The 27,631-nt window shown below is 40.6% G+C and overlaps 1 protein-coding gene across 1 annotated transcript; it reads left to right on the top strand.

Moving 5' to 3' along the window:
• Positions 1-3,177: 3,177 nt before the first annotated feature.
• Positions 3,178-5,030, top strand: gpr37l1b (G protein-coupled receptor 37 like 1b; the record flags this gene model as incomplete). Its single annotated transcript, XM_080853281.1, has 2 exons — positions 3,178-3,681; positions 4,170-5,030. The coding sequence occupies 2 exons, from the start codon at positions 3,178-3,180 to the stop codon at positions 5,028-5,030; spliced, it is 1,365 nt and encodes a 454-aa protein (XP_080709407.1).
• Between the last annotated feature and the right edge of the window lie 22,601 nt (positions 5,031-27,631).

Here is a 27,631-nt window from a genome sequence, read left to right as displayed (position 1 = left end):
TGGTGCTTTCTCCCTGTCAGAAAGCTTGGCAAGAGAGAGCCACAGGTACCTCTGCGTTGCCACAGAAGCCCCCATGACTCGCCCCAGCCCCTGAGACGAACACCTGGTGAGTCAGAGAGATAAATCAGTCACACTCCGTAGCTCCTCCACGGTTTCGTCTTCCCCAAGTCGAGCCGCGAGCTCCGTGAGGAGCTTGGCTTGATAGCGTTGAAGCAGCTTCGACGTGTTCGTGGAACACGCCGACTACCCCGCAGCTAGGTAAGCCTTCTCGGCCAGAACCGCCATATGTCTCGCGCTCTTTGTGGGTAGCACGGCTTTCTGACCGAGGCGCATCTTTGGGGAAGCAGGCAAGAGGCTGCGTAGCCCACGGCGCGTCACCCAAAACCATGTCAAAACTCATGACTCGTGCCGTCGTCATCGCGGCACAGAGCGCACATGCGGGAGGGATATCCCCGGACAACACCGCCTCAGCGTGTGCTCTACCCAGGCAGAGCACACAGCGGCGATGTCGGTTTCCCTTCTCGCGGGGATGACCACAGTCTGGGTAGAGTTTGGTCATCATAAATCTGAAAAAGAGACACAAATTAGCAAGAGCTATAACAACGTAGTACGTTGTAAGCAGTAGTGAGACGGCAAATCGAGGACGAGCGTGGTCACCAGCTAGACAGCAGCTTGCTTAAGCGTAGAATATCCTTGTAGCACTCAGAGCTAGAAAGGGAATTAATCCGCAACTCACCAACTCAAAGAGTCATTTTGCACACAAAGACAAAGGATACGCAAAGCGTGTAGAGTTTTGTTCTGACGGTCCGTAGCCTCAAAGGCGAAGTTGTCAAAGAGAATGGGCGACGTAATCACCCCCAATATATGGGGACCTGAGGGGGCGGGCTCAGGGCAGTGATTTGTCGCAATTCGGCCTTCCGGCGTGAATAGAAAGTGCTTTGATTGGTCAATGAATGCGTAATTTCCCATCAGTCACATCGCAGTCCCAACTGCGATAGGGAACATATTGTTTTGCACAGTTGTACATGATCTCGGTAGTGCTTATTTAAGCTATCTTCCCAGTAATTTTTATAATGAAGTTATAATCAAAAGGCAAAGTCATCAGCCAGGAAAAGACAGACAGCCATGGCAAAAAGGATGTGGACCTTTGTTACCATTAATAGATTACCATTGCTAGATTACCATTGCTAGATTACCATTACTAGATTACCATTACTAGATTACCATTACTAGATTACCAATACTAGATTACCATTTGGAAGATTATGCTGAGCGCATGTTTAGTGGTCACAGTGGCTGTTTTGTCATGTTGGTCATGTTCTCCATCAAGATATACTGTCTTCTTGCATGTTGTTTGCTTAGTGATTATATAATGTATATGGCTTGATTTAGAGGATTAAGGATGACGTCTGACGGTTGGGAGACATAAACAGGTGATGTGTGTGTAAAAGGACTCAAACCCAATTCAAGGCAATCTGGATCCAGTTTGTACAACTGTTGACATTAACATTAGGGCATCAACCCATTCTGATGATAACTTTAACTGTTCACTTATCTCAGCTGAATAGAGTGTCAGTATAGAGTGGGGAAACAGTAAGGGCCAGATATGATGCATAATATTTATATTGAGTGGAATTGGTTAAAGGCCATAGTAACTTATTGTCACTTGCATATGCATATACCAGTCCAATGATGTGATTGATTGATGTGTCAGATCACACAACAGTGTTTTGGCTCTGAGCTGCTTGTTATCAAATTAAACTCTTTGTTTCTATTCTCCTCCCCATAGTGACATGTAGGATCTGTTACCACTCCGTATTCTGGGACCTCATCATTTACAAATTAAACACTTCACAAAAGGTAGCCATAATTGACATCTAAAACTCAATTACTCCATTAATAAGCATAAACAATACATTGAGAAATATAAGAAAATTAAGAGAGTTGATATTTTGTCTAATACTTTCAGACACCTGTGCTAGGTGCCATGAAGAGATTCCACCAGGAGATGGAGACAGATGGCTATAAGTGTCTCTGCAGGATGAGGAGCAGTGACATCACACTTACTGTACGCATCTTCATTAAATTAGTTGGTTGGTTAATGAGTGGGTGGGGTAATGAGGGGGTAAGTGAATGAGTGGATGGGAAAGTGAGTGGGTATAGATTAACTCTGAATAAATGGTAAATGGACCATCGGGATCAGGTCATCTTTCGTGCACAATCACAGTTAATATGTCTATATAGGGCAGGAAGCAATGTCAATTAGTATTATGACATTAATATTAATGGGTACATTTGACATGCATTTAAACCCTAACAACCCAAAAAGGGAAAAGCACAATTGTGTAGTGAAAAGTAGTATTTCATTATGAGGAAATAATTCATATTGTATAGAAAGTATTCCTGTGGAAATGACACGTCTTGTTTATTTTCATCTTGACGTCCACAGTTACCTTCAGGAAATGTGCTAGCTGGAAATGCTTTGATATATGTTTTGCTTTCTGATCTTCTCATTCATTGTTTGCTTCTTATCACTTCAAAACTCTTCTTTATCGACAAAATACAGATTTTGATCAGTGATGACCAAACCTTTGTCTACAACTATATGATTTTATAGTTACATAATGTATAATTTATAAGCAGCACATTATCTTCTATCAACAACAGTTGCATGTCTCTATTCCCTGCATCCAAATTATTTAATGTCACTCCAAACAGGGAGTTGGTTTCACCAGAAGGTGGGGTGTTTAACTGGCAGATTGGATTTGTTGTAACACTGTTCCAAAGGGGGCCAGGGAAGGGGAAAGAAGGCGTTGCAATCCTTTTGAAAGAGACCAACTTCCTGTTAATGCATATGGATGAACTAATTGTCACAGTCCCATTCAGGCACATGGGACACCAAGCCTCAAATTAGGACTTCTGCCACTGCCTCTATATCAAACTTCTCTTTTGAAGGGATAAGTCTGACAGTTAGCCCGAGAAGCGTTCTAAAATATGAAAATGCTGCTGTCCTTCTCTATGCTGCTGCTCTCTAAACTGGCTTCAGTGGCATTCACTTTTCCACAGGGGGAAATCCTAGCGTCTGTCCCAGCCCAGGAGGTTGTTCTTCCCCATACAGGAGCCCTAGCGTCTGTTCCAGCCCAGGAGGGTCTTCTTCCCCACAGGGATCTGAACAGAATGGATCTGATTGCCAAGACCAGCAGAGTGGCGCGAGCTGCAGAGGACCTGGAGGAGGCAATGGATGAAAATGAGCATTCTACCTCCAACTACATCACAGACAATCCCATCAACCATACAACTGTGTCTACTCCAGGGAACGGCACCTCCACTCTTCAACCCTCCGAGGGGACCACTGATATGGACCATGTTAATGCTACAGAATTAGGCCGTACATATATTCACAATCCACTATTTCCAGTGACCGACAGCTCTTACAGTGCTTATGGAGTTCTCTTTCTCTCCCTTGTGGTGTTTGCCGTGGGTGTGATGGGAAATCTGGCAGTAATGTGCATCGTGTGGCACAACTACTACATGCGAAGTGCCTGGAACTGTATACTGGCCAGCCTGGCTTTCTGGGATTTTTTAGTTCTGTGCTTCTGTTTGCCGGTAGTGGTTTTTCATGAGTTGACCAACAAACGTCTTCTTGGAGACTTCTCTTGCAAGGTTGTTCCATACATGGAGGTATGTTTGTATTGAAGGAGGAGGAGTTACATCATGAGTGAGCTTCTGAATATGAACAAATTATTCTATATCTGTTTAAAGTATCAACGGTTGTAGAGTATTTCTATATGTGAGAAGTTGAACAAGACTTTAACAAGAGTTGAACAAGAAGTTTAAGTATTCTGTTAGACATTTTAAAATCCTAATTCTAAGCAGAATTTCTGATTTTGAATATTGAAAACATTTGCATGAAGACAGGATTAAAGTGTGATTCCACTGTAGCATATGACACAGCCATGTGCACAAGTCCATCCCTGCACTGCTGAAACCAAACAAGCTTTGAGAACTGTGACAGTGAATGTTTAATGATAAGCTGGCTAAGGTATGAGACACTATCCAGGTAACTTCCTGTAAAACATTGTGGTAATTATTTATTGGTGAGAGCATTGGTGGTGTTTTGTGTTTTCCCTGTGGAAAACTAACCCCGTCCTCATCTCTCATCCTCCCAGGTAACATCTTTGGGTGTAACTTCCTTTGGCCTCTGTGCCCTTGGCATTGACCGTTTTCATGCGGCCACTAGTTCTCAGCCCAAGGTACGGAAGGTGGAGCGCTGCCAGTCTGTCTTTGCTAAACTGGTGGTGGTGTGGCTGGGCTCAATGGTGCTGGCAGCTCCAGAACTTCTGCTATGGCAGCTCCAGCCAGTCAGGTCTGCTAGCTTGGGTATCGTGGTTGATTCCTGTGTTATGAGTCCCTACACTGACCTTCCTGAGTCCATCTACTCCATTGTCATTAACTACCATGAAGCTCGTACATGGTGGTATTTTGGTTGCTATTTTTGCCTGCCTGTGGTTTTCACATTGTTATGTCAATTAGCCACTTGCCATGTGTCCGACGGCAGCACAGTCAAGAGCTCAGAGGACCACTTACCTTCCAAGAAGCAGAAGCTGCAGCATGTACAACAGGTAGAGCGGCAGATGAACTGCACTGTCCTGGCGCTGATCGTGGTCTACGGTCTGTGTACCCTTCCTGAGAATGTGTGTAACCTCACACAGACATATGCTCCGCTGCAGATGTCTGAGGGCGTGGCGGCATTACTGGCACTCATCAACCAATTCTGTCTTTTCTTCAAGTCGTCCGTCACCCCGGTGCTACTGCTGTGCCTCTGTAAGTCTCTGGGTCAGGCCTTCATGGACTGTTGCTGCTGCTGTTGTGAGGAGTGTCAGCCAGTTGCTGCCAGGTCCTACTCGCCCTCCACAGGCCCCACTGGCTCAGAGAGCAAGCTGAAGAGCTCTGTGGAGATGTCTTCCTCCATCTTTTTTGATAAAGCAAAGGACAGCTCCACCATCCTGGCCATTGGCTCCTCAAGCTGAGGAAGACTCCTGTCCTCCTGTCCTCCACATTGGATGTCTTAGTCACAGGACACTAGTCTGGCAGTGGTAACATGCAGTCACAGGACACTAGTCTGGCAGTGGTAACATAGCCGTTACAGCTGATAGCCCCCAGGTCTGATGTTGTGTTTGTGTTTTTAATGTGTGTCTGCAATATTTCCTTAATCATGTGTCAGTTTGAACAAAATGATAAGGTATAAAGTATAATTAGTGATCATAACTCATATCTCATCAGAAAACTTTTGTGTTTGTCTGCCCCATGAAATGGAAAGCTACGCATAAAATGCAAGACAAGCTGAAAAGCTATATGGAAGACAAGTTGGAATTAATGAAAAACTAAATTGGACTAAAACCAATGGCACATTGACAGAAACAGCTCTACAACTTGGGTTCACTTTAAAATACAAGACATACTGTAAGTAAGTGTCCAAAGACAATGTGATGTGATGTGACGATGTTAACAATAAAGTAGATTTGCCATGTTCAATAGCAGTATAGAAGAATAGCATATTACTTGTTGCGTGTTACCTGTCACATGGTGAGGTCTGTGGCTGAGGCTGGGCTGTCCATTATCTTAGAAAAGTAATAATATTTAAACCAACGCAGCTCATGTTCACAGCCAATACTAAGCCACGATGAACATGGAGCTTACTGATTATCCATTTTACATACCAGGATGCCTACTATTACGCACATATTATAATATTATACATCATACATTGTGCAAATAATTACACATCTGTGGGCTGAATCAACTGGGACAGTGAGGTACTGAAATGAAGAGGGTTAGCAACAGAAATGTCAAGGCCAATCTTACTAAAAATCAGTTGAATTGCATTGTTTCATACTGTTATTACTACAGTATATGTACAGTATGGGCCTAAACTGGCACACTGATTAGAACTGTTTTCTTTCAGGCTAGCCCATTCTTCAGTCTCATAAGTGCCACCTTTTCTAATTCTGCTAGAGTGTGTCTAACAAATTTGCTAGTTGCACAATTCTACCTGCCAGCAGTTATCACTCACATTATTACCCAAAAACTGTTAATTGTGTTATTTTTTTTTATATACTCCTTAACCTGAATAAATGGTCATTCATTTTGACTTGATGTGGCACAATTCCCCTTCCTGTCATTTTGACTTGATGTGGCACAATTAAATGGTGGTCAGAAGTATTCCTGAGTTTCCAGTTTGTTATTGTCACCCTTTAGTTCTGTGAAACTAATTGAGTTATACTATGTAGATTCTGTCAGGAAAAATCACAGTCACAATAAAGCATTATTGGAAAATTGGCCCTCTGATAATGATGTCAGTCCTGCACTTGTTGACAAACCCAGTGTCCTCTTTTGACCTCAACTCCTGGTTAACTTCTCTGATGTTTTATATAGGTGGGCTTCACCGTTGTTCAGGTACTGACCTTTTGCGCGGTGACAGCAGGTGCTGTGAGGCTTTTATTATCACATTCACAGACCACATTGCCACTTTGTGCTATTCAACATCCGCAAAATCAGGCCGTTCCTAACCCATTATGCCACCAAGCTGCTGGTACAAACCTTCACTACCACAACGCCCTCCTAACGGGCCTGCCAGCATGTGTGGTGAAACCACTACAGATGGTACAGAACGTGCAGGCGTGTCTGATGTTCAACCAACCAAAGAGGGCACACGTCACCCTGCTACTTATTGAGCTCTACTGGCTGCCTGTAGCTGCTCGCATTAGGTTCAAGTCACTTATGCTAGCTTACAGAGTAATTGCTGGTTCTGCTCCCACTTACTTAAATGCTCTTGTAAGGTCAAATGCCCCCCTGCCCCGGATGCTGCGTTCGTCTGATGAGCGTCGTTTATTGATTTGCATTTTCAAAGTGAAACAGCGCATTATATTTTCAAATTGACCTATAAATAGTCATGACATCTTAATATTGTCTGAATAGCCCAGTTGCAATGCCAAAAAAACACTTGTGTATAGTACATGTAGTGTTCAGCGAAATAATTACACTGCCAAAAATTGCTTCAGGTAGGTCAGTCAAAACATAGGCACAATGGTTAGCTCCCTCATCAGATTTCCTGTGCAAAGAAGAGGGAGCTCATTGATGCATGAAAATGGATAAATGTTTAAAAAGAGTTAATCCCCGGTCCAGAGAGACACCAATGGCTACTACTAGCAGAAGGCCTACAATCGAGGATGCACCTGCCGGCGACAGCAACCCAGGTTACTCTTCGAAGTCTACCTCGAAATGAGGTGGGGATGTGCTTACGCCACCTTCAGTGCCAGGAGTAAGGGCTGAGGCAAGTGTGGGTGGTAGTTTTGACATCAATTCTGCTGTAGACTTGTCAGATAAACAGTGACTGCAGAATTGGGCTTATTCCAATGTTGTTGTAATTGCAAGTTGAATGTAATGAGGTGAAGATCTGGAAGGGCAATATTTTGAGGTCACTGTAGGGTGGTCCATTTCTAAGCCATATGTTAGTACAAGGTCAATGGGGAATTTCAATTTGGGTTGTTAAGATTAAGTACGAGAACGAGAGATTTTAGATTCAATTCAGGGAAATACCTACATTGGCATGGAAAATTGTTGCTACTCCACCTCCATGTTCTAGGGTTTGGTTAGGAAGTTAAATAACTTGGAGGAGTAGGCTCGTTTAAGGCTAGTTATTTGTCTGGTTTTAGTTAGAAAAAAAGTGTTTCAATATGGTCTATATAGTCAGTTATCAACTAATTTACAAGTGCAGCTTTTGATTTTAAGGACCATATGTTAATGAGGCCCAAATTTAGGTTTGTACTGGTAGTGTTTTGTACAGATAAAGTTTTTATCTTTATCATATTGTCCTGTCTAATACCTCTATCAGTGTGGTTGACAGTGTGCTTAGATGTTCTGGGTAAAAATACAGTTTGTATGTGATTAAGTATTGGGAATTAATTATATTGGGGCAGCAGGGGTTAGTATAGGGTAGTAGTTTTGCTTCCTAGCGTTTTGGGGATTTTCAGCAGTTTTTAGACAGGAGACTGGCACCCTTGCGGGAGGGCTGGATACGATCTCTCTGCAGCAGTCCATGCTTCCTCCAGAACTGTGTCTGGTTGTCGATAAAGTCCTGGTCATTACATTACTGGCACCATTCTGATAGCCAGTTGCTAAGTAAATGATAAAGATGGTGTATGTAATGTATTAAGACTTGAGGAATATTGGAGGTTTGATGGGTTATTTGAACCAATAATGTCAAACCATATGCTAGTTCATATTTAAACGCAATAGTTGTATAAACTAAAAAAAAATCACTGACTTTAAAGTCACATCTCCTAACAGCTCAAATTAGATGCTAATGTAGCCTAATATCGATTATATAGACCTTATATAGAGGCTTGACTCTTTATACAGTCATTGATATAGACTAACATGACACACTCATATGGTGTTTAAAAAGTTTAATCTTGGCTCTGTTCAAGGGTTAGCATTTTTAACTATCAGTCAGATGCTAACCAGCTGCAATAATATCAACCATCCTTCTATCTGTTTTTTTAACTTGTTGCTCAAATAATGAAACAACTGAGATTAAGTAACCCAGACACTGGGTAGAGGAGCGGATAGCAAACTTGCATGGCAGGACGGATCCGGATCCGGATCAGATCTGACCCTACCCTTATCTGCTCACAAAGCAGCACATCCGGCCTGGATCAGATTTGGATCCTTTCTGGATATCTTGATATCTGGCCAAAATTAGCTACAAAAATATCTAAAATCTTGCTGACCAACATCCAGTTTGCACTATAAAAGCTTGAATATTTCTTATTACCAGTCTGCCTCTATTAATATACATAAAACATTCAGTTTTATATAGTAGTACAGTGGGTCTAAAGCTTTCCATTTAGCCACCCTGCGGCTCTCCAAAAGTCACCAACACCACCATAAATCTGCGTAGTAATGATTTTGTTTACCACGTTTGTGCCCTCAGACATGCTGCTCTTCCACAAGTTCTCCAAGAGATGACTGAAATCACTGTTAGCAAAGTTGGAGTCCGCAGTGAGTCCGCTGTTTGATGGTGTGTTGTCCTTATCTGGGCCATATCCTGTGCGCATCACCAAAATGAATGTTACCCTGTGAATCAAACGTGTGAGTCACATGATTTGGGGCTGCTTACCTTCAACCTGAAGGTGTTCTTTAGTCAAGGTCGAATCATGGACAGCTCAAGGTCGAATCAGGGACAGCTCAAGGTCGAATCATGAACAGCTCTGAATACCTGTGAAGGAACAACCTTTTGTCTTCTGCAAAAAGGAGCATACATTCTGGCATCTTCGAGAACAAGCAATCAAAATTTTAGAATGGCCATGTCCGAGTCTAAACTTGAATCAAATTGAAAATATGTGGAGTGATTTGAACTGTGTGGTGCACGGGAGATGCTCTCGCAGGATTTAGAACTTTTTTGCAAGCAACAGCTGGAAGATATTCCACAGTCAGTATGAGCCAAGCTGGCCCAAATGAGTGCTCTAACAGGGTTCCCACGCTTGCCTTGAAAAAAAATTCCATGCTACCTCCTGATTTTCCAGGTACCATATAAAGTGATGATCTATAGGCCCCTGAAGCGCCCCCCTTCCCTCACACACACAACCCCCTAGAACAGTGGTCCCCAACCACCGGGCCGCGGCCCGGTACCGGTCCGTGAGGCATTTGTTACCGGGCCGCACAGAAAGAATAAATAATTTATATAACTTCCGCTGTATTCATTATAAGCGTCCGAGAGGTGTTTTATTTTGAAAAATTACCGGATTTTCTAGGACGTATCATTCGCCTGTGCCTCTTGTCACGTCAAGACGCTTGTCTCGTTCAAGTGATCAAAATGAAAATGAATCCCGCAAACTGGCGAAAATGAGTAGCCTACAAAACTAAAATCTTTGGAGAGCTTATTTGAAAAGGCCCACTAAGGAGCCTACGGCCTCCAAAACATAAAGCTTCTTTTAACAGACAATACCAGGAGTCATACTTAAAATACGGGTTTATCGCAACAGGTGATTCTCACGCAACAAGTCTGCTCTGTATAATATGTGGCGACAAGCTAGCAAATAAGCCAATGAAGCTTTCAAAACTGCTTTGGCACAGGGAGACCAAGCACTGATTCAGCGTTATGGTGAGTTGTATTTTTCATGCACTTAGCATTCATAATACAATGGTGTTGGTCGCAAGTTAACGCCACTTCACGTTAATGTTAGCTTTTATAGACTCCATTCTATCAAACTCGCGATTGCCTCACGGGTGCAATTGATTGATTCACATCAATATGAATGGATGACATGATTTACAAGTGGTGAAAAATTACACCTTGAAGCCGGTCCGTGAAAAAAATTGCCTCGTTAAACCGGTCCGTGGTGCAAAAAAGGTTGGGGACCCCTGCCCTAGAACACCTGACTACTTACTTGATTTAAAAGATGTGTCAGTCAAGTCTACATTGTAAATGCTTAGAGATTATGTCTTTTTTATAATATTCATGCATGAAATAATGCAACAAGCTGTAGATGAACAATCAACTGTGAGGTTGACCTATGCTAGAAGTTGGCTAGAAGTCTCTCTCTCTCCCTACCGATCCCCTGCCTCTCTCTCTCTCTCTCCACCGATCACCTGTCTCTCTCTCTCTCTCTCCCTCCACCGATCCCCTGTCTCTCTCTCCCTTCACCGATCCCGTTACTCTCACCCCAGTGTGCTGGTGTACGGCCCTCAGAAAGCAGTGTGCTGGTGTACGGCCCTTAGGGACACGTTTCTAACCCAGCTCCCACGGCCCTCTCTTCCTCCCGTCCCTGCTGAGACCTGCATGTGATTGCTAACCATCATTAATGAATCCACATTCAAAACAAACTCCCCTAAATGTGGTGAATAACACGGTTTTAGGAAAAGTCAATGAGTAAAACTGCATATGGGGATCAATCATAGTTCTAGTATTTTAAAAGCAAGGTAAAAATCAGCAAGTTGCAGCCAGCTAGTTAGCAAGATTGCACTGCTTACTACCTAACATTGATAAACCCAGGTTTACCGCACAGTTAAAACAATAACCCTTACTTGCGTAAGATGTTTCACTGTAGATGTCAAGGCTCCCATGTTGGCTGGGAAATGTATGTATTTGACCCTTCTATTGAGATCGCTAGTAACGTTTCTTGGCTATATTCCCGAAGTCCACCAATCCGAAACTATACTTTTAAAGTCCATTTCACCAGGTTGCCTGCATCAAATTCCAACATCTAATATACCAGAAAGGATGCCAAGAGCATGCTCTACATCTACAACATGGGATCATCCATTTCTATCAACAGTAAAAGCTGTTCACATGTAAAGGTTTTTATAAACACATCTTAATTCTGTGCTCAATAGTACTATTTTTCACATCATCCAATATCATTTTCCAGGACAACGGTTTCAATTTCCATGTAAGTGTTCACTTTTGCCCAGTTTCCATGACTTTTCCAAACCTGGAAAATGAAAAAATTAATTCCATGTTTTCCATGGTTTCCAGGTACCGTGGGAACCCTGTCTAATACAGTGGTTCTCAAAGTGGGGGGCGTGAACACTCTCCAGGGCAGGGACGTGCGGTCAGAGGAGGCAGGGGAGGCACTAATCTGTGGTATGGGTGTAATTTGTGCATGATTCCGGCGCCATTTTGTTGGGACCACTTTGACACAAACTATGCATAGACAGCAATGGGGAAAAATGGGACACAGTGTTGTGCTTTCGCCTGCAAAAAGCGAAACAAACTAAAATACAATAAAAGTAATTCGTTCGAAGACGAAGAATCCCAGCAAAAGAGACAATTTCCATGTTCTTTCCACTCGTAAGTAAATTTTTCGCATGATGCTCAATAGATATACCTAGCCTGAGCAAATTAAAGTGGTTTCTGATTTCACCATGATTTGACTTATTATGATTCGACATATTAACTATAAGCTAGCCCTTTATGACATATTACATTGTTTGACCTATAGCCCTAGAGTGGAAGAAATAAATTCCCACAGTGTGTATTTTCATGTTCTGGCTTGCAAATAGCCATTAAACTTGTGTTTATAAATACAGTTATTGAAATAAAGTTATTGAAAGCTACCAATTGGCCAGGTTGTAACACTAATAAAATACGATAAAGGAACAAGTTTCAATTTTTTTATTCAAGCAAACACAAGCTCCATAACAAGGTTTATGAAAAATTCACATTACCATAAGGCTTAATATGCAAATTAATTAAATATCTTATATGTAATATCCATCGCCTGTCATAATCATTGGGCTCAAGCAGGAAAGTGCTCCTTTCTTTTTGAGATCAGTGGCTCAAAACGCATTGAAAATATTGTTACTGAGGCAGTCAGTAACTCTGCCTCAATGAAGGGGGCGAGCGAGAGCCCACTTGTCGGGTATATGCTTGTTCTGACGTTGACTTATTTTACACTTCTATACACTTCTACTTGACCTTGATGGCTAAATGGGAAGATTGTATTGCTAAGCTGAAGCAGTTCTCAAAACTGGACTTTCAGTCCAAACGTGAAATAATTAATAATGGGAGACCAATACTGGAGTTTGGTTCAAACGACGGGACAGTAGATATTGACATTTGCATTGGAGTGTTTCATGTTTCCCAACGGGACTACATATTCATGCGAAACACGAACCTCGCTAAAGTCTGCTGGTTGCCTTGAAGTTGTGAGCGTACTATGTGCTAATCCTGATCTAAACAAGCCACTGACTGCATTCGCTCAAGAAGAGTAGGGAGATTGCGGGGAAAGACAACGGATTTCCACTGAACTGTACCAGTAGTGAGTGGATTACTTTAGTTTCATCTCAAATTGACGATTACGAGCTCCAACCAAGGTGCACCAACTTGAATTTATACTGGCCAGTAGAACATTTTGGTATTGTGTGCTATATCTGCGGTGTTTAACTGTTTTCTTGTTAATATGTTGTGTAAATAAATATGTAATTGTTTTTTTCTAAACTGCAAATTCAAAACTGAGTCCGAGATGGGTAAAAGTAATTTAAATTAGCATCCCACCGCCGTAGTTATATTTTCCCTAGACACATCATTGGTGGGAAGGCTATACATCATTGGTGGGAGGGCTACAAACGCTAGCCTGTACTATTAATATCTTATTTGACAGGGTGTAAAAGTTCAATTAGCACACCGGTTGTACGTTAAGCTGTAGGCCTATAGCCTCGTAAAAGTTAGGTTAACAAGTCAGTTGTTGTTAGGTTAACAAGACGATTGTTTAAAAGTAATTGTATTAGACAATAAAACATAAAGTTTTTTCAGTTCTGGTCAGATGACAATTTTTAAACCATAGGCATATGTACATGTATGATGTATACATTTCAATTTTTTATAAAACGACTAGAGATCGGAATGACGTAATCACTTCCGGTTTCTGTGCCTCACCAGCTAGGAACCTCACGGCACGTCACTGCTCCAGGGGGGGCGCAATGTCACAGGTTACTGAGAGCTCCCTCAGTGGCTAAATGCAAGGGGCTGGACTTACACAAACAAATCAAATATTGTATCGTTCCTGATCCACTAATCAAAACGGAGTCTTATCATTTGAACGCAAGTTGCACCGACGCTTCAGAGTATAAACGTAACTGCAGGCATGGTAAGCGCTCACCCTCACTGACTGAGATGACACTGCAGAGTTTGTTCAAGTTCTCTTGTTTCCTTTATCGTTCAGATATTCATTGCTTTATAAAAAGACTCACTCTTTCCTTTGTAATACCTTACTGCACTTGCAGTAGGTCTATTCGTAGCCTATTCTAAGGAGTCATTTTCTCCAGTCTTTTTAAAAAGCCCCGAGTGAACCCTGACACTTCTAGCTAACTAACTTCTTTCAAATGCAGCTAGCCCTTTCTCCTTAACACCTTATCTTAAAAAAAAATTGAACATCCACCATGTTGCAACAAATAAAACACCAGCACTTGAACACTATTTTGATCTGTCCCTGTCTACATTGTGTACAGTTCGTTTAGTTTGGAACCATTGTCTCCAAGCAGTTTTGGAGGCACAGTATGTAGTTGCTCATAGAATTGCTAAGCTTGGCAAACCCCATACAATTGCTGAAACACTGATTTTGCCGGTCCCGGAGACGTGAAGAATAATGGTAGCAGAGAGTGCAGCTGCTGAACTCAGAGCAATACCTATTTAAAATGACACTGTATCATGCCTAATATCAGAAATCAGTTTGGGTCCTCAAAGAGGACTACCGTTCATTTGCCTGGGTTCGGGATCCATTTCTCTGCTCAGCAGACGAGCTTTCAATAGACATGCAAGATCAGCTTATTGAGCTGAAGAGTGACAGTAGACTTAATCATCTGTTTACCACCTCCCCTCTTTCGCCATTCTGGGTAGCAATGATAACGGAATACCCCGAGCTTTGCGAGCTTGTCTTACAAATGCTCGTTCTACTGTATCTTTCCTGATCCACAAACGCTCAAAACTAAATACCGTAACCGTGCACAGATCGAGGATGACCTGAGGATATGTTTGTCAAACATTGCCCCGAGATTTGAGGACCTTTGCCAGGCAAAGAAAGCTCATGTCTCACATTTACAGACCTGTAAGATTTGTTTTGTAAAGGTAACAAGAGGCCCATAATAATAACAGTATCCTAATGATAGCAATAATAACACTTTATTTATTATTATTATGACTATATTATGATTATGATAGTAATAAAACAAAAATAATAATTGGTCGATAATCATTATTTATAACTAGAAAATGCATTTCCCAAAGGAAATACCAGTGCATGAAATGCAAAAGTTAAGAAAGGAAGAATAAAAAGAAAGAAGAGTGAAAGAAGAAAGGAAAGAAGAGTGGATGAAGGAAATAAGAGTGGAAGAAGGAAAGAAGAATGGAAAGAAGAGTGAAGAAAGGAAAGAAGAGTGGATGAAGGAAATAAGAGTGGAAGACGGAAAGAAGAATGGAAAGAAGAGTGAAGAAAGGAAAGAAGAGTGGAAGAAGAGTGGAAGAAGGAAAGAAGAAAGGAAAGAACAGTAAAAGAAGGAAAGAAGAGTGGAAGAAGGAAGGAAAGAAAAGTGAAATAATAAAAGAAAGAAGAGTGGAAGAAAAAAAGAAAGATCAGTGAAGAAAGGGAAGAAGAGTGGAAGAAGGAAAGAAAGAAAAGTGAAAGAAGGAAAGAAGACTGGAAGAAGGGAAGAAGAGTTGAAGAAGGAAAGAAGAAAAGAAAGAAGAGTGAAATAATGAAAGAAGAAAGGAAAGAAGAGTGAAAGAAGGAAAGAAGAGTGGAAGAAGGAAAGAAAAAAAGAAAGAAGAGTGAAAGAAGGAAAGAAGAAAGGAAAGAAGAGTGAAAGAAGGAAAGAAGAGTGGAAGAAGGAAAGAAGAAAGGTAAGAAGAGTGAAGAAAGGAAAGAAAAGAGGAAGAAGGAAAGAAGAGTGGATGAAGGAAAAAAGAAAGGCAAGAAGAGTGGAAGAAGGAAAGACAAATGGAAGAAGGAAAGAAGAAAGGAAAGAAGAGTGGAAGAAGGAAAGAAGAGTGAACAAGAGTGGCTCTGTATGAAGAGATAAAGAGAGAGTGAAAATATTGAAAAAAGGAGATGAAAATGGAGTGAAGAAGAGAGATTGAGTGTGAGAGAAAGTAGAGTGAGAGGGATAAAGAGAAAGATGGAGAGAAAAAAAAGTAGAGAATGGAAGGTGTCTTAATGTTCCTAGTTACAGTTAAATTGAGAGGGACAGACAGAAGAGGTTCCTTGGATTTGGCGCAGGTGTCAGTGATGCACAGGTGCAAGCCAGTTTAATGACCCTATTATGATGTCATTATGGCCCAATGTTAGTCAATGGGAAAATTTGTATTAGTTTTTCTTTAATATCTTAAAAAGCATAAAGTTTAAAAAAGTGAAAAATGCATAGCATAAGTGTCCTTTACAAGACCTACGCGACAAAGTTTGAATGAAGTTTCTAAGTTAAGCGGTTCGAGCTGAATTAATTGCAGAAAAAGGTGAGAAGAATATGAAGAAGAAGCCTAGGAATAACAATACAGGGCATTTCATGCACTGTAATAATACCTAGAAAATGCATTTCCTGAAGGAAATACCAGTGCATGAAATGCAAAAGTTAAGAAAGGAAGAATAAAAGAAAGAAGAGTGAAAGAAAGAAAGAAGAAAGGAAAGAAGAGTATAAGAAGGGAAGAAGTGTGGAAGAAAGAAAAGAAGAGTGAAGAAAGTAAAGAAGAGTGGAAGAAGGAAAGAAGAAAATAAAGAACAGTGAAGAAAGTAAAGAAGAGTGGAAGAAGGAAAGAAGAAAATAAAGAACAGTGAAGAAAGTAAAGAAGAGTGGAAGAAGGAAAGAAGAAAATAAAGAACAGTGAAGAAAGTAAAGAAGAGTGGAAGAAGGAAATAAGAAAGGAAAGAAGAAAAGAAAGAAGAGTAAAGTAAAAGAAGAAAGGAAAGAAAAGTGGAAGAAGGATAGAAGAAAAGAAAGAAGAGTGAAAGAAGGAAAAAGAGTGGAAGAAGGAAAGGAGAAAGGAAAGAAGAGTGAAGAAAGGAAAGGAGAAGGGAAAGAATGAACAAGAGTGGCTCTGGATAAAGAAAGGAAAGAAGAGAGTAAGAAGGAAAGAAGAGAGGAAAGAAGAGTGGAAGAAGGAAAGAAGAAAGGAAAGAAGAGTGGAAGAAAGAAAAAAGAAAGGAAAGAAGAGTGAACAAGAGTGGCTCTGGATAAAGACAGTGAAGAGAGAGTGAAGAGGGAAAATATTGAAAGAAGGAGAGAAAAAAGAGTGAAGCAGAGAGATGGATTGTGAGAGAAAGAAGAGTGAGAGGGATAGAGAGAAAGAAAGAAGGGGAGAGAAAAAAAGTAGAGTATGGAAGGTGTCTTAATATTCCTAGTTATACAGTTGAATGGAGAGTGACAGAGAGAAAAGGAGCCTTGGAACATTTGCACAGGTGTCAGTGAAACACAGGTGAGAAGAATAACTAGAACATGCATTTCCTGAAGGAAATACCAGTGCATGAAATGCAAAAGTTAGGAAAGGAAGAAGAAAAGAAAGAAGAGTGAAAGAAGGAAAAAAGAGTGGAAGAAGGAAAGAAGAAAGGAAAGAAGAGTGAAGAAAGGAGAGAAGAGAGGATGAAGGAAAGAAGAGTGAAAGAAGAAAAGAAAGAAGAGTGAAGAAAGGAAAGAAGAGTGAAAGAAGGAAATAACAGTTGAAGGAAAGAAGAGTGAAAGAAGGAAAGAAGAAAGGAGAGTGAAGAAAGGAAAGAAAAGTGAAAGAAGGAAAGAAGAGTGGAAGAAGGAAAGAAGGGTGGAAGAAGGAAAGAAGAGTGAACAAGAGTGAATGAGAAAAATAGAGTGAAAATATTGAAAAAAGGAGATAATAATGGAGTGAAGAAGAGAGATTGAGTGTGAGAGAAAGTAGACTGAGAGGGATAGAGAGAAAGATGGAGAGAAAAAAAAGTAGAGAATGGAAGGTGTCTTAATGTTCCTAGTTACAGTTAAATTGAGAGGGACAGAGAAGAGGTTCCTTGGATTTGGCACAGGTTCATTTTTCTTTAATATCTTAAAAAGTATAAAGTTTAGAAAAGTGAAAAATACATAGCATAAGTGTCGTTTACAAGACCTACGCGACAAAGTTTGAATGAAGTTAAGCGGTTCGGGTTGAATTAATCGCAGAAAAAGGTAACAAGAATAAGAAGAAGAAGAAGCCTAGGAATAACAATACAGGGCATTTCATGCACTGTAATAATTGCATGTATGGGCCTAACAATAGCCTAACCTTGACATGTCAGGCCTATCAATAACAATATGCTATCTATCTATATATGGTGGTGTAGATGAGGGCGGTGGGCGGGCCCCAACTACCCCTAACCAGCTTTGGGGGACCCAGCTTGCAAAAGTTTGAGAACCCCTGCTCTAATAGACTACTACCAGGTACTCAGGGGATGTGTTAGTTTGGGCCAAATGAGTAGTGTTATAGACTACTAATTGGTACTCAGAGGATGTGTTATTATGGGGGTGGGCATATGTATGCAACTAAGGGTCTGGCTTGTTTTTTTATTAGTATCTTACTTTAAGAGGTTTCAGGGGGTTTTATTTCATATTAAATGTTGAAAAAATTGGAAAATCTCTTTTTTTCCAGCAGAAAATCACTTTTGTAGATGTGTTTTACCCACTGTGCTATAGTTTATTTATGAAATAAATAGAAATATTTAAAATATGCATTTGATATCGATTCACATAGTCATGTTTATATATACAGTACATGCCACCCACCTAACATCTCTGTGCACAGTAAATGCAGATATATAATATATAATGCTATAGAGCATGTACAGAAATCCCCATCCACTCCTGTTTGTCACATTGGTATTACTCACAAGTGGCCAGTGGAAGTATCCACTGTGCATATCAATGCCCATGCACTACAGCTATGTTGCCAAGTTACTGTGCAAGCATTCAAATGGATCTAGATTCAGCCAAATCCAGACAAAGTTGTCCTAGTTTTCCCATCTTGTATAGTTACCTCGGAAACTCAACCTTGGGCACATCTGTCTATAATACTAGCCATTTTGGTTAGAAGGATTGTGAAACTGCTTGTGTGATAAGAAATATGTATCTGATATATACACTGACATATTTGTAATTGTAATTTGTATGACATATTTTTGTTTCATATCAAATGTTACAAATGCTTTAGAGCACATTAAACCTTCTCACAATGTTTGGTTTGACATTCCCAGGTACACAATCTTGATCAGATCTGGTGTTGTATGTCTATGTGGGATTATAAAAGCTTAACAGTGATATTAGTACACCTGATTTGATAATCAGGGGATGATCAAAGGCAAAAACATTCTCTTGAAAAGCTCAAAGCAAGCTAACATAAGAAAGTGGAGTCATTTGGAATGTTAAAAAGTACAGATAATCACAACAACTACTGATCACCTGAAGGTTTCAGTTCTGGACAGTGGGCAGTATCTGACCAATTTTGAGTGTCTTGGCTTGTGTTCAGTGTCCGTCGGGGATTGGGAAGAGGAGTGTGAGAGAGTGAGAACAGCCTCATTAAAGAGCTGAAAGCGGTATGAAAACATTCCCTGTGAAAGGAGTCCTGTTGGCACAATGACACTGGGGAACAGTTCGTCCTCTGTTCTAGTAATGAAGGTAGGGAACACACATCACTTCCCCCGCCCTCCTGCCCCCCCCCACACACACACACAGCTTGCAAACAGGGACAATATTTTCTTCTCTCTGATTTTTTGTAGGAAACAAATACATAAAGGTAACTGCTTAATTTCAATCTCAATACCTGAATGCAATATACTGCATTTGCATATGTCAAAGTTAAAGGGTTGACCTTTCTTAAAATGTTTTTAAGGTTTGAAAAAAGAAAACATGTATCAAACACCATTTCTAGATCATTTTCAAACATGTCATGACAATGTCCTAATTATATTTGATGACTTGAAGTAACAGCAAGGTGTTTTGCTCTAAAACGAATTAGCTAACTACCTTAGCTAACGTGTTTCTTTAACTTTAGTAAACATGTTTTGATCCCAATTACTGATAGGAACTATTAAAGCCTAGGTGGAATATCATTGCAAGGTTTATCTTCTCCTAAAAGAAAACTAACAGTTAAGTTGATGCTTTGACCACACACACTCTTACTTCTCGAAAGATAACAGTGTATTACTGACTTGAGCTCAAATCATTGCATGTCAATGCTCCAATTAGGGTCAAATATCTGAGACATGGACTAACCTATCTAGAATTTTTAAATGTTTTGAAATTCAGACAGTTAGTTGTTTCAGTACATTTTGAATTGTGTGTACACACTCACACACACACACACACACACACACACACACACACACACACACACACACACACACGAACACTAACACTAACACATATATATGCTTGTTAATGATCTGGTGCAGATCTTCTTCTCTGCACTGGCTCACTGAACGAGCACAATCTAATGTGACCTGAATGTCCTTCACTGAGAGAGAGCAGAGCATTGGCTCTCATACCCCTCCCCTGCTGCGGGGACAATGTTTGTTCTGTTCTGACAGAATACAAGGGAGGAGGCAATGGGGTGGGCAAATAGGGCAATTCATTCACATTCCCATGGCTACAAGGGTTAGGTCAACTTAAAATACTAATTTTTACAAATCAGGGGCTGGCAAAGTGATCAACGTGCACACACACAGACACACAGACACACAGACACACATACACACACACACACAATGTGCAAGAGGGTTTCTATCCCATGACCACTATGATCTTAAGGACAGGACAAGTCACACTTGTTGCAGAACAGAACACTTCACAACAGACAACTTATAATCTTTGAGATAAGTATAAAATGTACTTAGTAGATGTGTCAGATCTGACTACTAACTTATTTATACAATGCAATATGTTTAAACTACATGAACACACTACCAGAGACCCTTACTACTGAGAGAATCTAGAGACCTATTGCGAGTACATTTGTGGGAGAAGATGAGACATTGTGTACACTGAAAACCAATGAAACAAGGAAATGTTCATAAAAGAAAGAAGTAGGTTTAAATGACGTTCTGTCTCGGGCCTTTTGGGGAAAAAAGGACAACAAAATTAATTTCACTTCTTACTTCATGGACTAGAGCTTCCCTTGTGATGGTGTAATTGAGAAAACATTGGTTCTCAAAGAATCAACAGAACCTAGGCTTCCCTCTAGTGGCAGGATATAAACACTGTAGATCAAAAAGGTTTTAAAACGGTGCTAGAATCTTCAAGAACACTTCATTATGAAGTGGTTGGAAGTCAGTGATAATGAGTCACTAAGGTCTTAAACAAGCTCTGCGACACCCGAGCAGACACAAATATAGTGTTTTGGACATGATTTTTGGTCGAACGACATTTATCATCTGGACTAGGAATTTGGCTTTATGAGGTGAAATCAAATAGACAGCCCCATTGTCCACAGAAACCCTGTTACCCAAATTACTGACCTTTGTTGACATACTATTTTCCCCTGGCTGTCTTATCTATCCCCTGTATCCATTGACCATATATGGCACATGCATTTAAAGACGACATTCATACCCTGTGGTGGGTTAAAATTGGAGTCAATTTAGAGTCAAACTTGCAGTTTCTTCACCGACTGATGTGTGTCTCAAATACTGCCTTGTTAAACTGATTCCTTCTCTTTGTAGGCTACTCTGTGTATGGGACCAGAACCATACCTGTCAAGTCTTACTTTATCCATGAGATTTTCAACATTTCTCATATCACACATACATGGCACTGAATCTCATAGATTAATAATGGTAACAGCATAGAATAATAGTTACAAGTCTATTGGACTGCTGTGCAGTGTGATTAAGAGCCTGCTATGTTGGCACTGTGCGGCTCACTATGTCTGTGTACTTGTTTTAGGCTACTATAGCCAACAAAGATGGAAAATTCAGCATCACCAAACTACTTTTTATCTCCAGTCAAACCAGACCTGTTTACAAAATGCCAGTTTGCTGTTACTGAAATCACCTTCTTGTGTGGAGCCAGAGCAGTCTAAAGTCCACGGCATACTGGACGTGCCTGCCCCGACAGACGAAAAAGGAGTCCTGCCAGCCATGGTTCATTTCAAAACTCACTGCCAAAACGATTTGCCTCAGAAAGCTGCTACAACACCATGTTTGAATGAACAGCAAGAAGTGAGCAAGAGTGGAATTAACTGAAAGAGACTCCAACCACTGCACCACTCCTTGCATTCTTTGATCCGTCCAAAAGAACAAAGATCTCCACTGATGCCTTAAAGGATGGTTTTGGAGCTGTACTATCACAGGCTGAAAGCGACAAATGGCAGCCTTTTGCATATGCTTCAAGATCCTTGAAAGAGACTGAACAGCGCTATGCTCAAATTGAGAAAGAGACTCAGGCTTTAGGCTTAGTTTTGGATGTGGGATATTTCACATTTATGTCTATGGCTTGCCAACCTTCACAGTTAAAACCGATCACAAACTGCTGATCTTCATCATCAAAAAGAATCTTAATGACATTCAGCGGATGATGATGAAGCTGCAGCGAGTTGATTTTGAGGTAGTCTACACTCCAGGAAAATACATTGTGCTTGCAGATGCATTGTCAAGGGCACCACCAGCATCCTTTACAGACAGACTGCCCTGTGCTGCAGTTGATGACAATGAATCCCATGTCAACATGGTGACAGCTTCACTACCTGTGTCTGATGTCATGTTGCAGTGAAATTGTGCAAGAAATAGCAAAAGACACTGTCCTACAAAAGGTAGCAGGCTATCTCCAAAATGGGTGGCCAAAGGGAAGTTGCCCAGAGTTGTATCCAGTGCAAGCAGACCTGAGTGTGGCTAACGGCCTGGTGCTGACACAAAACTGAATCGTCATTCCGCATTCCACACGCCAGGACATGCTTAACCGAATCCGTGAAGGACATCTTGGCATAGCAAAATGTAAAAGGAGATCTAGAGAGGCTGTCTACTGGCCGGGCATCAACATGGACGCACAGAAAATGGTTGCAAATTGTAGTCCATGCCTCCGACACCAGTAGAAACAGACAGAAGAGCAAATGCTGATTGAGGACATTCCAGCTGAGCAGTGGCAGAAGGAGGGAACTGATCTATTTATCTGAATGGCAAGGACTATTTACTGGTAATACTCAAACTATCCTGAGGTAGCACGGCTGTCCAGTACTTGAGCAAGTTCTGTCATTACACACCTAAAGGGTTTTTTCGAAGGCATGGAATCCCGCTATGTGTGGTTAGTGACAATGGTCCCCAGTACAGCTGTGGAGAATTCAAGGAGTTCACAAAACAGTATGGAATTCAACACACTACCTCCAGCCCTCTGCATCCATAGGCTAATGGAAAGGCAGAGAAAGGTGTTCAAATTGTTCAGAGACTGAGGAGAAAGGCCATGGACAGTACCACACTGCCACACATTGCACAGCAAAAAAAAAGGGATAAATGAGGAAAAATATGAAACTTAAACTCAAATAGAAGATGCACTATGAAACAACAGCCAGGAGACTGGAGCCTCCTTGGGAAAGTGATGTGAGAATTGAGGATCCTAATTCCTGGAACAGAAAGGCAAGGAGGTGACTCCCAGGTCAATTACTGTAAAGTCTGAGAATGGACAAGTGATTAGGAGAAACAGAAAGAGTCTGTTGAAGACTCAGGAGGACTTTGAGGAAAGTGTTGCAGAGACTGAATCTGACTCCAGAGTCACATACTGAACGTGCTCCACCTTTCTACGCCAGTTTTGAGCAACAAGTTTATTTCTTGGAATAAGAAACATTACATCTGAATCTTCCCACCCCCTCTCACTATAGATTCTCCACTGTGAGTTGTTGCTGTAGATAAATAAATTGATAAAAGAGTCCTCCGTTTCCTGCTGCCAATTTACATGTAACTCTTGCGCTACATATTGCTTAAAATGCATCAGACACAATATATTCACTGCCAGCCTACCTACCCATTACTCTTGGACAACAACAAGGCCCTCAAAATGTCGCAAGAACATTATTTTTGTATGCTGGCTTTCATCTCTTCAAAGTCTTAATAGGCTCGCCACACGGCAGCCATCTTAGTAGGATGCTCAGTACAAGCATTGAAAGGACATCACGTGAATCCATGTTAAAATATGACAAAAATGGTGCTGTGAACTGCTCAAATAAGGCTTTGTGTTGACTTTTTGACGTGTTGACATTATCATTGTTCTCCAGTCGGTTTTTTTTTAATCAAAAATAGATTTATTACAATTTCCAGATACACCATCATCTAGTTAGCATTACAAATATAACAGAAAACTAAGAATTTAAGAGTAAAGTATCTCCCTTGTAGCAGAGGCTAGGTACCTCAGAGCAAAAGAGCATTAATAGGAGCAAGAGAAGCTATCAAACTAAGAGACTCTTGCATCATTTATAGAGGCATCATTTACATCATGGTATGATCTCTTACTCTACCAATCAGAAAGACACTAATATAAAGAAAATCATTTGACAAAAAACAGCAGCATTAACCCTGAATTTGCAGAGGGCAGACTGATAGTCTATTGAGTTGAACATACCTGTTACTATGATAGATGAATAACAATCTGGATGAATAACGATTTAAGACATTAATTAGGAATCATATTAGCACAACAATATTTAAGCAACTTAATGACATATGTGGTATCAGGCCATTAGCCTACATGTTCATTGATGAATTCATCAGAACTCCACAAGAGTTCTGTTGATCTAAATCAGAGATTTGGTTCCATTTTTAGCGTTAGTGATTCCCCTGATTCCCCATCCATGATCTGCCATGTTTATCGTTAGGGATTCCCCCCGATTCCCCATCCAAGATTCGCCTCCTTCCTTATGTCTCAGCTCTCTCCCTTTTTTACACGACTCAACTTGTGTGTAGACCTGATGTAGATCTGCTCCATATTTGGCAATATGATGTTTGTTTGAAGCATTTCAAAAAGTATCTGCCTCATTTCCGTTCCCCCTGTGGCTGGCCCTCTACCTACTGGCCTCAAGCAGATGGATCCCCTTAGAAGTACATTCTTCTTTGCCCTGTGCTTATTCTGGGGTGGTCCAGGCCTTGGGCTCTGCAAAGCGCCCAAGTTTTCCCAGAAAATCTCTTTTCATAAATACGGCTTTCTGTGTAGAAAAGTGGTCTGCATGATTTGAGTGCATACTCACCATGGATACATGGCCCTTAGCGCATATTATGGTAACAAACATAAATATAGCTGCAAGCAGCGATGGCAGTTTCCTCCAAACATTGCGGACCAGGAAAAAATGTATTTTTGTGACAATTTGTCACTGTATAGAAAAATCCATGCTGCAGACTTGCCAATGGGATATTAAATTTCAAATGCAATACTTTGAAGATCTACAAGGGCCATGGCTTCAAGCTAAGAGTGAGTGGGGGTTTGGTCATCAGACAATGTTCTTAAATGAGGTGTGTGTGTCTTGCTCGCGCATGTGTCAAGAGAGAGACTGAGTGTGTGAGACACGCGTGGAGGAGCAAAGTAGCAGACCTTCTATTGAAAATCACCCTAGAAATTAGCCAAGCATGCATGTTTCAAATATTCACCAAAAATCTACTTTTCATCTTACAGTCAACTTTTTTCAGATTTGTGTACTTAACATTCTCAAGTGTCTTCACATGAACTTCACATATACTTATATAATCAGAGTATCACTTTTTGACCTGTTGATGTGTAAAGCATTATTTTAGCGTTAACAATGTATCCAATTTGCTTTATATCAATCATTTTTTAAGATATGAAGTTGCCTTTGCACATGGCAACATGTTGTAGTGTCTTCCAGTGACATATTAAGTTTGGTGTTGATTTGTCAAAGATTTGCCAAGATATGACTTCACTTCCTGTTTGGCGACTTTTCTGCTGAATTTGAGTGGCTGTACCGGACAAACGGTTGTGAGGATCAAAATTCTGTTGATAACTTTTGTGAGGCTAGGTCTGAAGATCATCTCTGGTGATTTTGAAGAAGATTTGCCAAAAATTGTAGGAGGAGTAGGCTTTCAAAGGTTTTTGATAAAACCGGAAGTAGCGGAAAATCTATGCAACCGGAAATTGACGCCATAGGGTGTGTTTAATTCGTCTTGATCCAGGGAATCCAATGGTACCTCATTTTTGAAAATCGGTCATACGTTTCCAAAGTTGCGTGTGTTACAAAAGTCCAACTTTGACCTGTTGGTGGCGCTAGAGTGGTCTATTGAGAGCCATGAAACTTGGTGTGAATGAAGAAGGGACTGTCCTTAATGAGTGTGCCAAATTTCACAAAAAGTTACCATATGGTTCTAGGGGCTGCCATTGACTCCCATGGCAGGAGAATAATAATACCTACGATAACAATAGGTTACCTCCTACCTGAGGAAACCTAATAAGAAAGCCTACAATAACAGAGGAAACCTAATAACAATAGGTTATCTCCTTACGGAGGAAACCTAATCAGTTTGATGCACTGGTTTTTGAAGAAAAAGGATTGGAGTTATGTTTTCTTACGTAGTAATATTCTGTTATTTGGTACATTCAATTTCAATTAACAAAGCGTTTGGCCCATGTGGCGGAGCCTTAAAGCTACATGTAGCAAAAACATTTATATGATTGCAAGATATCTAGGCGACCATAAGTGTCTATCAACATGGATTGATATATTTACGTTACTTCAATGTAGTTGAGGCAAACAGATGCCTCGTCTTAATTTAAAGTAACACTATGCAACAATTTGACACTTTTTGAGGTATGGTTTTATAGGCAACTAGTTTTGGTACCATCCCTACATTCATTTTGATAGAATATGGTTCTGTAAAGGACAAATAAACACCTGTGTCTTTCCCACTAGCCATCCAGGATATGCCCTATCTAGTTGTATAACAGGCTGAAACACCCTGCAGAAATGGAAGAAAAGTTTTCACAGCATAGCATTGCCAGCTACACTGCCAAGACACCAGATAGTGTGTTGAAAAGCTTCTATCAGTTTCAACTGGGCTGTTGGTGGTGTTTGCAAGGTGTTTGCATGCATTCTAAGTTAGCTTGCTAGTTTTTGAACAGACCTTAAAGCACTCAAGCTTTTGAGCTAGCTGATAGGTCAACAATTAATGTTGCAGGATATAGTCAAGCTTTCCGGTTGCACTATAGTGACTGTACAGTGATATCTTGTACAAGTTGTATACCGGTAAGTACAACGTATAACAAGAGGCTGAACCAACACTAGCTGGTTAGCTATGCTAACTTTAGTAAAGACCATACTATCATATATGGGAGATACACAGGTGACTTTGACAGTGTGCCAAAACTGTTATTTCTTCACATTCTATTGATATGTTTAGTTTTTTTCATGTTCTCTTGTGTATAGCATTTAACTGAGGAAACCAGAGGTGAAATGGCTATGATGCAATTGATTTGGCCCATCTGGGTTATACTATATAAAGAACTATACTAACTGACTTGCCCTCATTTTGTCAAGAGGACTACCTTGTAGTCATTTTATTTTTTGACATATTACTGTCTCAAAATAAAAGAAAGATTCCTGTTGATGCAGTCAATAAGTACACTGTGATGTAGGAAACACAAGGGGAATGGCTTGTACAGTGACTGCCATTACTTGTAGCAAGTTAAGAGCAGAAACATTGAATCAGTGAGTTCTTGTCAGATTCTAGAACACTAATGAAGGAGTGTGCAACTGCAAAGCAATCTTAACCAGGACACACACAAAAATAAACACAGTACGGTAAGGTATTCATTCTCTCATGATTACAGAAAAGACAAACCTTATTTTAACAGCACTCTAAAATACACTGGTGATCCAAGGAAGGTCTGTATTGCATCAGAACCTTAGACCCTGGCCCCCCTCAATGTTTACTATGCACATCCAAGCAAAGTGAAGAAAATACAATATTAAACTCTGAACAATGTTTGATACAGCTCCAACATCACTTTGTACTGCTTATGCATGAAGTGGTATCCATAAAACTGAACAACACATGGTCTACATATTTACATAAGCTCTCAACCTACATAAAGCACTGCAAGTCCAAGAGATGTCCAAGCTGATTGTCTTGGACCAGTTCCCCTACAGAAAAGGCAATGCTGT

This window comes from Sprattus sprattus, assembly GCF_963457725.1.
Source record: "Sprattus sprattus genome assembly, chromosome: 16".
Classification (NCBI taxonomy): Eukaryota; Metazoa; Chordata; class Actinopteri; order Clupeiformes; family Clupeidae; genus Sprattus; species Sprattus sprattus.
The sequence above is the reverse complement of the archived record's forward strand: the minus strand, read 5'-3'. Positions and strand labels throughout refer to the sequence as shown.